The 12,761-nt window shown below is 33.3% G+C and overlaps 1 protein-coding gene across 2 annotated transcripts; it reads right to left on the reverse strand.

The window, feature by feature from the left end:
• Nucleotides 1-1,335: 1,335 nt before the first annotated feature.
• LOC105227818 (V-type proton ATPase 116 kDa subunit a 1) lies at nucleotides 1,336-12,232 on the reverse strand. 2 transcript variants are annotated; one of them, XM_011207346.4, is made up of 6 exons: nucleotides 12,083-12,232; nucleotides 6,558-6,833; nucleotides 4,226-6,109; nucleotides 3,908-4,160; nucleotides 3,647-3,836; nucleotides 1,336-1,455 (listed from the first exon to the last, which is right to left on the reverse strand). In XM_011207346.4, the coding sequence occupies exons 2-6, from the start codon at nucleotides 6,672-6,674 to the stop codon at nucleotides 1,362-1,364; spliced, it is 2,538 nt and encodes an 845-aa protein (XP_011205648.2). In that variant the 5' UTR covers nucleotides 6,675-6,833; nucleotides 12,083-12,232; the 3' UTR covers nucleotides 1,336-1,361. The 2 variants fall into 2 exon arrangements, with proteins under 2 accessions (XP_011205648.2, XP_049303967.1); XM_049448010.1 differs by having other exon boundaries at nucleotides 12,166-12,213.
• Between the last annotated feature and the right edge of the window lie 529 nt (nucleotides 12,233-12,761).

Here is a 12,761-nt window from a genome sequence, read left to right on the forward strand (position 1 = left end):
AGTTGTTGAAACTAGTCGTCGTCAAAAGCTATTTGCAATGCTAAAAGAAATTTAGCGTAATGTTATTTTTTATAATCGCTTGCCTAAACATACAGAAAACATTCAGAAAACTTAAGCTGATAAAAATTGTAAAATATTTACAAAGGCTTATTGATATTTATTTAGTTTGTTGGCTATTCAAAAGGTGTTAATTATAATTATAAAATGAGTCCACATGTTTACTTTTTCAGCCAAATTCAAATTTTAGCGATGAGATGGGATGAAGTGTGTGTATAACTACAGTTGGTTTGTAACGGTAAAAAAAAATTTGCTTAGTATAAGCTTGCTTAGGTTTGATTTTTAGTTCCAGCAAATATTGACTTTCATTCCGCTACCACACCAAGTGCTGTATATACTGAATACCCTTATTGAAAAGGTGAAATATAGTGTTGTACAGTTGTAGATAATATTAAATCCCCCACGCTTTGGCTTTAACACCTTGATAGCCCACTTGAGCGAATAGTATTGGTAATCAGATAAGGCGATAGGTTTGTCAACGCGGCGATATGACTCAGCTTGACGCCGGTTTGTGTGTTTACAATTTGTTGTTGCCCAACTCAAGTGGTGCAAAAATTTTCAGCTGGCGATAAGATATTACACACTCTTATCTCTTCGTTTGGTTGGCAGTTTGTTGTCATAATTGCTGCCTAAGTGGTTGCAGGCATTATGAGAATTTGTGTAATCGTATGTGAGCATATATAAATATTGAAAACAAATAATAAATATTAGTTAACAAATAATTGCTACAAGTCTTATTAGTAGATAACATAAGAGTCTTTTGTTAATGCTGATAAGCGCTTGTAAGTATGTGGACTTATTGTTTACAAATTGTAGGGTAAATAAAATGACATTTTAAATTGATAAAGCGCCAGACAAAACATAGGAAAATCCTTTTACATAGGGAAAATATATTGACAGCAGTGTCTTGATATACATATACTCCAATGTTAGTTCTCAGCGTGAATGAAAGTGATCTTTTTCATTAATAAAAATAAAATATTATTATAAATACAAGAGTGATGGTTCAATTTGTATGGCAGTTATATGCCTTAGTGGTCCAATATATCGAAGCTTCCAACGAATAGATAGCATCTTGGCGAGAAAAAGTCGCGCGCTTACTTTTAGAGCGTTATCTCAAAATTTGAGAGCCACTTGGCCTGAAATTTATTGTTTAAGAATTTTTTAAATAACCGGGAGTTTTTGCGGTAGATTCAGAATTTCCATTTATTTGTGTTTTAGTTTCAAAAATATTTAGATTTTTTGTTGTTATCATAACTGTTATATATGTATATACCAATAGATTGTCATGCTATGTTCTGTGTTTAATCCTCATAAGCATTTTCAAGTATTGCTTTGAATGAGAAGGGTTGGAATGCATAGCCCAGGCCTTCGTAAAATTTGCTCATAAATTCAACCCTGGAAAGAAAACAAAGAAATTAATTTTGCTATACTAAGTGTATTTGTTGATTTGAAAAGGCGAGTTTTCAAAAATTTTATTGAAATAATATTTTTATTTTTGAGATTGCTTCGAAAGTCCGATATTATAAATAATTTTTTTTTAATTCATATTGCAAATTTTTGACGAAAATTTTGACATCAAAATTTTTATAGTAAAATTAACATTTAAAAATTTTAAATTAAAAATTATTTAAATAAAAATTTGGAATTAATTGAAAAAAGTACAAATTTTAAAGTAATTAATTTTTTTTTTAATCTTTTAAAATTAAAATTTGGAATTAATTTAAAAAAAGTAAAAATTTCAAATTAATTAATTTTTTTAATTTTAATATTTTAAATTAAAAAATAATTAAATAAAAATTCTCAATTAATTACCAAAAAGGAAACAATTTTAAATAAAATTTTGAAATAATTTATTTTTTTAATTTAAACTTTTTAAACTATTTATATAAAATTTTTTTGAACAAATAAAAATTTGAAATAAACAAAACTGTTTTAATTTTTTAAATTTTAAATAAGTTTTTTTTTTTAATTTAAATTTCAAATTAATTCAATTTTTTAATTTTAATTAATTAATTCAATTAAAAAATAATAATTTAAATAATATTTTAAATAAAATTTTGTAATTTTTAATTAATTAAAAAAAGTGCAAATTTTTTATTATTTATTATTGTTTTCTTAGTTTTAATTTTTAAACTTTTTATTTTAAATTTTTTTCAACAACTAAAAATTTTAAATAAATATTTAAAATAATAAAATATTTAAATTTTTTTTATTTTTTTAATTTTAAATAAGTTGTTTTTAACAAAAAATATTTAAATTTTTTAGGTTAGCTTTTCGTAATTTCTGTGCTTTTGAATGGATTCGACAATAGAATTGATGCAAATTTAATTAATTTTCATTTGTTATAAATTTTTTGTTTAATAGACATTAAAATATATTTAGTTTTTCAAATTCCATATTTTAAAGTTTTGAAATTAGAAAAAAAATTAAATACTAATTTTAAGTTAATTATAAAAATTTAAATTAATTAAAATAAATTGTAAATTTTAAGTTAATTAATTTTTTTACTCTAATTTTAAAATTATTTTTATTAAAAAATTAAAAAAAAATCTTTTAATGAAATTTTAAATAAAAAATTTTAATTACTAACAAAAGAAACAAAATTTTAAATTTAAAAAATTAAAATAAAAAAGCATGATTTTAAATAAAATGATAAAAAAATATATATTAATTTTTTTAATATATTAAAATTTCGAAATTTTTATGCCGTTCGTGTTTTTGTGAATTCGTTGAAAGAATTAACGCCATGTTAATTAATACTTTAATTTAAAATTTAACGTTTTAAAATTTTGAATTTCAAAAAATTAAAGATTTTAATAAAATTTTAAAATAATAAAAAAAAAATTAATTAAAATTAATTTAAATTTAAAGTAATTAAAATTTAAATTAATTTAATTAACTAATATTTAAGTTGAATTAATTAGTTAATATTTTTATTTTAATTTTTAATTTTTTTATTTTTTAAATTAATTAAATTGTTTTCATTTTAATTTTTTTTTATTTTTTAAATTTTTTAATAAAAAAAATTAAATTAAAATATGAAATTAATGGAAAAAAATAAAAAAAATTAAATTAATTCAAATTAGAATTAGGTTAGTTACAATTTTTTTCATTAAATATTCTTTGTTTTATTTTTAGGGCTGATTTTCGAAATTACAGAATTTTTTTAAATTTAACATTTTAAAACTTTTAAATTAAAAAAAATTAAATAAAGTTTTTTAATTAATTTTTATAAATAAAAATGTTTAATTAATCAAAATTGAAATTAAAGTAATACAATTTTTGAAATTTCAAATTTAAAATTAAATAATAAATTTTTTAAATTTAAATTTCTTTTAATAAAAATAATATTTAATTTTTTTTGTTTAGATTTTCGAAATTTTTATGCTTTTTTGAAAAATAAAACTTTATTAAGCTTAGTTGCACCAAATTATTTAACAAGGATAGTTCATCAACTAGTTATTTAAAGCAAAATGGCTTAAATTTGAGCAATAAAATCTACTCGTAGAACTTTTTGGTTCATTTGTAGGAATCTCCTTAGAAGCGAATAGTATATTTCAAACAGTTTCTTCTAAATTCTACTCACCAGTGCAGACGTAGTGTGTGCAAAAACGCGGACATTCCCTCAATAATGACGAGAATAGCGATCGTAAAAAATGCCCATGCAGCGAATGTAAAATATAAAACGATGGAGATAATATAATAGTAATCTGGAATAAAGACCGTTAGCAAAAATGTTACACGAATCACCATCATCCACAAAACCTCTGACAGCTCTATAACATGGGCAAAAAGCTTTAAATTAAAAAAATTTCAACTGAAGATCGATGCATTAAAGTATACTTACGCGCATGCGCCAACGACAGCGCCCACAAGCGCAGATAAGAGGCCGTGTGCGAGATGGTACTTAGCACGTACTCTATGGTGTGTATGGCTTGCTTTATGTACAGCTCACTCATCGGCTCCTCGTCAGCAGCGCCGTGACCGGCATGTCCGTTTGCCACTGGTTTAGGCGCACCAGACGAGCCAGCCGAACTAGACGCTACTGTCGAGTTATTTACCGGCGTATTGTTGACACCGTTAGTGTATGCAACTTGTGGCTGTGGGGGGTCAAAAAAATTCTTAAATTTAAAGAAATTTTAATACATATTTTGAAAATACTTACAGCTCTTTGGCTACGCTTGTATTTCTCCAACAATGGATTGCCCAACAACATCCATGGTATGCAAAGTAACGCTATCACAACCAACACCAATTGCAGTGCTTCTTGACCCGCGAACATGTACTCCTTGCAGCCGTCCTTGGGCTCCGTGTGTCCGAAGAGCATCATATTGATGAACAAGATGAGTATGGATGGTGCACAACCAGGCGTTAGCGCCTGTTCGGTGGCCTTACCGGAATACACTACCCACTTGAAGAACATCATGAATACCAAATAACCGAAAAGCAGTAACAAAAACAACAGTTGCGGCAGAAACTCTAGGAAGATGTGTGAATACTTTTTGAAGTGCATGAAATTGAGGAAAGACATGAAGACGCCGAAGACCATGTGTATAAGACCGAATATGATGGACAATTTCATTTTGTAGGTATTCAAGAATATTATTTTATTGTCAGCTAATGCCCAAATCGGATCCATGCCGTATGGATATACGCCGTCCACGCTATAAAGAGGGTCTAGCGTCAGAATAGAGTTGTTCCACACAGTTGAGGTGTTGTAGTTCACGCGCCAAGCAGAACCGAAAATATTTATCGGCTTGGAGAAGACGTCGTTGTATATGAAACCGGTGTAGAGGGAGAACATACCCATAAGCAACATAATGTAGCGTCCGGAAAAAAATAAGTTGAATATTTCACCCTTGTTCTGGCTCAGCTTCTGCTCATTCAGCACCATGTAGAGCGCCGCCAATAGCAGTATGAGCCCGTGACCCATATCGCCAAACATCACGGCAAACAAAAAGGGGAACGTGATACAGGTATAGAGTGCCGGATTCACTTCACGATAGGAGCAGAGCCCATAGGCATCGATCAAATTCTGAAAACCGCGCGTGAATTTGTTCGTGCGATTGTAAGTAGGCGGCTGCTCATTCGTTTCGATTACATTCAAAAATGACGTAATTGTGCTGTCCACCTTTGCCGAACCTCTAGCCAAAGCATCACGTACGATCGGCAAGTCACAAGTCGGCACCCAGCCCTCACCAATCAGGCACTTATTGCTCACATCCATATTGAGTAGGTTGAGCGTGTGATAGATGGCCTTCATCTTCTTAACCATAATCGCCCAAGCGGGCAGTATCTTTGAAGCAGCAACTAGCACACGATTGCGGTGATCTGCTGTCTGATTGAGCACCAATGTTAAATCCTGCAGACGCATGCACACGTCCTTAAGCATCTCCTGTCGCTCCAAGTAGGAGCTGGGACAGGGATAAACTGAGGCATGATAGCCAGCGCATACTTTTTTGATGCGCTGTTTCAGCTGATCGCCCTGAAAGAAGGCGATAAAAACTGTCTTCACAGCCGGTTTGTCGGTTTCGGCATCTAAAAGCGGCTCGCTCAGATCGCTACGCTTGAGAAAGACATTACCCATCGAAATGCGCCACAACATGCGTTCGAATGAGAAGTAACGCTCCAGATTGATGATGCCTGCCACGAAGCCCAACTGGCCGCGTTGTTGGCCAGGCAGCGGCGGCGCATACTCGGCGGCATCGGAAAAGCGTTGCGCGCTCAAATTGATGACTTCGCTGTCGGTGAAGAAATTATCAGCATTCTCGAGTACATGCTTCAGCTCCAGCATTCCTTGATGGTTGGCATTCAGATTGACCTTGTTGGCGGCAAGTTCACGTATTTCGGTCTCAATCGCCTCGAGTTGTGCTTCCAGGTCAATGATTTCGCGTGGATACGGTGGTCGCGGCTCGTCCAGCACCTCGAGTATTTTGATGTCATCCTTGCGCAGCTCATTTTCGATGTAACGTATTTTACGCTCCAATTCATCGCAACGTCTGACCTCTGCCACGAATTTACGTTGGAAAGCGCTAACTTGTGCATTCAACTGGAATGTGAAAATGCAACAAAATAAAGTGAAAGCAAACAGTAAATTGGGGGTAAGCAAGGTGTGCATGGTAAATGATGAAAATAAATAAAACAGAAAACATTTTGGTTTGACATTTCATTCGCGATGGTTGCTTGCCTATTGTGAGTGTGTGTGTTTGTGTATGTATATACCCTGCAGTGAAATAAGGATCTTGGTAAAATGTACACTAGTTTAGAAGTAGAACTTTCGAATACGAAATAGACTAGTTCGAAATATTGAACTTCTACCTGAAATTGCTTCCGGCTTCTATTCAAATTCGAGTGGTAAAAAAATTCGCTCGCTTGCTTAGTAAGTATTACAGTCGGTTGGCTATAGGATCTTCAGCTACTATCTCGCATTCAATTTACTTCACTGCAGTGTAACTACATTATTGTTGCTGTTGTTATTATGTGTGAGACGCACTTACATCACGAAATTGTACACAGCCACTATCGCCTAGTTCGGCCATCGTCGAGTACGCCGCTTCCGGTTGTATAAACATTTGGCACAAGGCCATCGCTTCACTGCGGAACATATCGCCCATGTTGACGCTTCACTTGGCATCAAGCGCTAAACATCAATAGCCCCGTATGTCTATCGAACAGCCAGCTAACGGTGTTTGCACCACGTGTGTGTGTGTGTGTGTTGGGCTTTGTCGTCCGGCGTTGGCTTCTTGCTGCGTGGTATGTACTCGTATGAACAGCTGAAACATGAAAATAAAAGTATTTATTTATGACGCACACACACACATAACTAACTGCATGTGGTGGTATGCTGACACGTGTGTGTGTCGCATACACATTCCATTGGCATTCAAACTACTTGTACAATGTGTGTAAGTACGATCCGCTGGTAAATCTGTTGATAAAACGCTAAAACGCGCAACTACAAAAGCAGCAGAGATTATTTCATTGTATTTAAGTGTGTGTAGGTATGTTTGATTTTGTATATGCTGTTAAGTGAGAATATGCATTTTACTGTTAGGTTTCGTTCTGCTACGCTTATACACATATTTTTATATTTGTAAAATATGTGCCACTAAATATCGCTTGTTTCTTATAAAGCGTCATTTCTTGCCTTAATCGCCTTATTATCAAATGAAAGTGGTTGTAGTTGTTGTTTGAAGATTTGTAAAAGTTTTTGTTATTGGCGTTGTTTGTGTTTTTGACGCGAATTTGGACGCACATATATATGCATATACTTATGTCTAATATTTGTAAGCCAGCAAATTCGTAGTTAGATTTAGACATGAAAAAATACACAGCTAGTGGACAATTCCGCTTCTTTACTGGCATAGACAACACTTACGCGGTTACAGGCGACTAGTTCGTTAAATAAAGAGCATAGAGAGAATTTTCTAATGCAAAATTTAGCTTGTGTTACTATTTTCGGACTCCATGAAAGGCGATGCAATCTTTGATAAGTGGTTTGCTAAATTTCGGATATTTGAGACGAGCATCGGAAACGGGGAACCTGTGAACGTGCCAAAGGCGCTGCCTCGAATGCAAATATCAAAAACAAAGGTATATAATCATTTTGAAAAAGTGAAAAATGAAGTTGAACGGGATATTTGACACTATAGAGATATTAACGGAATATATTGGAAGTGAATATTTTTATATACGAAAGATCTGTACGAAATGTATGCCGCATGGGCTCATAATCTGCAAAAAATAACGAAAAGTTGAAAATTTTGCGGACTGTATAGAGTTATAAAAATCAAAAATTGTTCACAACTTTGCAAAAATGAAAAATCGATCCTCATACATATCCTCATTTCTATAGGCAATCTTTGGCGGAAGCAGACAGTTGTAGAGATGCTTCTGCAACAAGTGGTGTATAAACACTATATGCGGCTTTGCACTTCACCCCCCAAGTTCCAAGAGAGACCAACAGGAAGTCTTTCAGGAGTTACATTGGTTTACGAGTTTCAATATATCGTTTTCAGTTTTAGTTGATACGAGTTATGGTTTCGGGATACAGCCTTGAGAACTTGTACGTTCGACAGCCTAGCTAGCTGACTGCGACGTCTTTAAACTCATTCATTGGGAATATTTCTCGAGAACTATTCGACCGATCGTCATGAAGTTTTACGCAGGTTTTTGAGATAAAATTCTTAAAGACTTGGATGAAGAATTTTTTTCGATTACAACTATTTGAATATCTGCCAAAAACCCAATTTTCAGTTTTTTCCTTCATCCAAGTTCTAAGTTAAAGTTTCATTTTATTTTTTCACTTTAGGTGATCCTGTAAGGAGTTATCCTACCAACCCAAAATTCTAATAAAATATTTCATTTTTTATATAAAAAAAATTCTTGGGAAAAGACCGTGGAAACCGATGTAACCCCTTAATGGAGATTGACACCATTCCTCAGTCAGCTAACTTAAAAAAAATAATCAATTTGGAGAACAAAGAATCATGCAACAAATCATGAAAATGATTGAAAAATTTTCCAGAAACGGTTTTCAAATTACTTCTCCAACTACTCACTTCTACAACTTTTGGCAAGAAATTCAACGAGACGAGCAAGTAATCTCTAAGACCGACGTTTAGTTGCGAACAAGTCCCTCAATTTTTGAGATATGGATCTGAAATTTTGCACACTTCCTTTATTTGGAAAGAAACTTCTCATTTAGTTGAATAGTCGATATCGGTTCACTATAGTATATAGCATATAAAGTGAACTATTGAAATGAGGTGTTTGTATGGAACGTTTTTCAATTTGACGAGATATCTTAACGAAATTTTGTATGGGTGAGTTTTTCAAGCAATAAAACAATTTTCGAAAAAATTGTTGAGATCAAAATACCATAGCATATAGCTGCCATATAAACTTAGTGATCGGATTAAAATGCTTGTATGAAAGTTTTTTTCATTTGACGAGATATCTTTACTATATTTTACATGAGTTATTGTCTTAGGCGACGACGCAATCTCCAAAGAAATTACTCATCTCGCTACACTAAAGCAAATAGCTGCCATGTAACTGCACGATCGGAATCAAGTGCTTGTATGAAACCTTTTTCCATTTAAGAGAATATTTTAACGAAGTTTTGTTTGAACTATTATGACATTGACATTGCTACACTCTTCGAATTTATGGTTTAGATCGTGCCACCATAGCAACTGACCGATTAAAATCAAGATAAGAATCCTTTTTTAGCTGTGAATGCTGTTGAAACTGCGTTGCCACCGATATTAATGTCTTTTATCAACTTTTTAAATAAAAAAATGTTGTTTATGATTAATTCTTTAACAGTAATTTATGAATTTGATAGTGTGTTGGCTTCAAAAAATGTGTTGTGAGTGATTTTTTTTTGCAACCCTTGACTTAAAATTGAGTTCTTTTCAAATTTCTTCAAAAATCGCACACTAAGATTATACCTCGAACTTCTGACTTCTGTGTGTTTTATGTGCTCGTTTCAGTGTAAAATTTTCGAAAAATCGAAATTTTTTGTTGCATTATCGGATATTTAGTACAAAATTGGCGAGAACATTTTTAACGTCATTCGCTATCGCGCTATGGAAGATTTTTTTAAATCTTCATATTTTTTTCTACGAAAAACTGTCGAAAAAAGGGCCAAATTCGATAGGATTTGTTCAAACCGCCGCCATTTTGCAAAATTTCAAAGAAAAAGCTTTTTTTCATAATTTTTATTTTAGATCGTGGACATCGTACAGGACCTCTTGGTGTCGCCTCATTTCAACAATTAATTTAACTATTATACACGCGATAAATAAACACAAACGAATTCATTTTTCATTTGTCATGAATATATTTATTTATAAAAAAACGGAGCGATTAATTAATTTCAACATTTAAAAAAAAAGTCGCGAAAATCACTGATAGGAGTGTCACGTTGAGGCAATCTTTTAATATAGCCAATATAGCTTTATGTGGTATAGCTTTTTTGGCTGGATTATTACTATATATTACTTGTATATACATGTACTGATTATTCTATACCTTTGTTTAAATATAAGTATCGTACAAATATGAGCAACGAGCTTTTAGAGAATAAATATTTTCACTTAGCAATGTTGTACTCTTCGCCTGGGGTAGAAATTAAATACTAGTGCTTGAAGAATGTCTTGAACAAGTATATATAAGAATGCGCACCACCAGCCAAATTCATACAGTGATACTTTAATTAATTTAAAATATGAATTTCCCACGAATTTGTGTAAACCAAGCATATGACGGTGATAGGTCGCGGATTTTCCACAAAAAATTTTTCACGCATATAATAGATCAATTAATTTGTATATATCCATATCTATATGTCGATATCTATGTCTCTATATTTATATATCTATATCATTCAATTCTATATACATATATCCCACCACATTTCCACCAGCCATGCAATTTACATGTCAATACACTCATTTACTTATCAGTTATCAGTATTTGCGCTTTCCCCATTTGGCATCACGTGCCAAACGTCAGCGTCCGTTGTAAATGTGTAAATGCAAAGAATGATTGCTTTGCCGGTGTGCGTTTGTTTTACGAAATATTTTGTCATCAAATTGCAATCACGCTATACAGAAATGTAATTATGACGCGTTATAATTACGTTAATTGCCATATCAACAAGTTAGCAGGCTATTAAAGATCAAATTGCATTTAATTATTTATTTTTGCGTTTATCGCTTGTTTAGAAGGAAAACACACACAAAAAATATAAAAATTAAATAAATCAATATATGTGTCGATGTCAATCAGTTGACTGACAGGTGTGGCGCCGATGTCATAAAGTGAATGGCAGCCGGGTGTGGGCAACACCGTGCGTATACGTGACTTCAATGATTTCATTCATTTTCTATTTTTTTTTATTGGTTTTGCATATTAAGCAGGCAAACAGCGGCGGCAGTGTGAGAGTTTTCAAATGCTACACAGCATGTAACGGGTGATTTTTTTGAGGTTAGGATTTTCATGCATTAGTATTTGACAGATCACGTGGGATTTCAGACATGGTGTCAAAGAGAAAGATGCTCAGTATGCTTTGACATTTCATCATGAATAGACTTACTAACGAGCAACGCTTGCAAATCATTGAATTTTATTACCAAAATCAGTGTTCGGTTTTTTTTTTTTTTCGGACAAATTTTGTTCAGCGATGAGGCTCATTTCTGGTTGAATGGCTACGTAAATAAGCAAAATTGCCGCATTTGGGGTGAAGAGCAACCAGAAGCCGTTCAAGAACTGCCCATGCATCCCGAAAAATGCACTGTTTGGTGTGGTTTGTACGCTGGTGGAATCATTGGACCGTATTTTTTCAAAGATGCTGTTGGACGCAACGTTACGGTGAATGGCGATCGCTATCGTTCGATGCTAACAAACTTTTTGTTGCCAAAAATGGAAGAACTGAACTTGGTTGACATGTGGTTTCAACAAGATGGCGCTACATGCCACACAGCTCGCGATTCTATGGCCATTTTGAGGGAAAACTTCGGACAACAATTCATCTCAAGAAATGGACCCGTAAGTTGGCCACCAAGATCATGCGATTTAACGCCTTTAGACTATTTTTTGTGGGGCTACGTCAAGTCTAAAGTCTACAGAAATAAGCCAGCAACTATTCCAGCTTTGGAAGACAACATTTCCGAAGAAATTCGGGCTATTCCGGCCGAAATGCTCGAAAAAGTTGCCCAAAATTGGACTTTCCGAATGGACCACCTAAGACGCAGCCGCGGTCAACATTTAAATGAAATTATCTTCAAAAAGTAAATGTCATGAACCAATCTAACGTTTCAAATAAAGAACCGATGAGATTTTGCAAATTTTATGCGTTTTTTTTTTTTAAAAAAGTTATCAAGCTCTTAAAAAATCACCCTTTACTTACAAATTAATACACTCGTTTAGAACAACAAAAACACAAGTTAGGAAAAAATGTTGCAAGTATACAATTAAGCATTTCCTCTGCTAATTCCACGCATCCACTTCGTACCTAATTAGTACGGCGTTTTTTCGCGTGAGTTACGCACTTCACTATTCGTTAATTGGAAATTAGCAATTAGCAGTTATTTTTACCGTTAGTACGGCTAAACAAACGAACTGGACGCGTTGGAGTTCCAGGCACTTCTGCCCCATCTAATTGTGTTTAATTTATGTCAAATTGGTCAATTCGTGAGTGTAGTCAAGTTTCAGTCATGGGTGCGCTAATCTCAAGTGCCATAAACCTTAATATAATAAATATATTGCCGTGCAATTATTGGCAATACGCCGATAGTATTAGCGTCCATTTCCGTTTATTATACAGAGGGGGGTATCGGCGCGCCCTTCTCTTTCCGCGTAAACAAATGCCCAGCATAGCTCTCAGCTGATTGATAACTTAACTAAGTTTGTATTTATCACTGCTTAATTGAGACATTTTGTAAAGAGTTCCCATTCTCACTCATTTAAGTATCACAGTTGTACGTTAAGTGCCGTCAAGTGACGTCTATAGGAAATTGTTGTGTGTAGATGTATGTCTGTCACGAGATTTGATTAACTCAAATGTTTAGGTAGCTAGTCATCACGTAGCTCACACGTACTAGTAGTCACAAGTTATAACATCAAAAACTCGTGCTTTTTTGTTTACAGCAATCAATTTAATCGGATCATGTGAGAGGCATGAAGAGTGTAGT

Source organism: Bactrocera dorsalis, chromosome 1 (genome assembly GCF_023373825.1).
Source record: "Bactrocera dorsalis isolate Fly_Bdor chromosome 1, ASM2337382v1, whole genome shotgun sequence".
NCBI lineage: Eukaryota > Metazoa > Arthropoda > Insecta > Diptera > Tephritidae > Bactrocera > Bactrocera dorsalis.

Coding starts and splice junctions, on each gene's coding strand:
- LOC105227818 (XM_011207346.4), bottom strand. CDS start 6,674: ATGGGCGATATGTTCCGCAGTGAAGCGATGGCCTTGTGCCAAATGTTT. Junction 6,110..6,557: donor GCTGTGTACAATTTCGTGAT/GTAAGTGCGTCT, acceptor TTCACATTCCAG/TTGAATGCACAAGTTAGCGC. Junction 4,161..4,225: donor ACAAGCGTAGCCAAAGAGCT/GTAAGTATTTTC, acceptor GACCCCCCACAG/CCACAAGTTGCATACACTAA.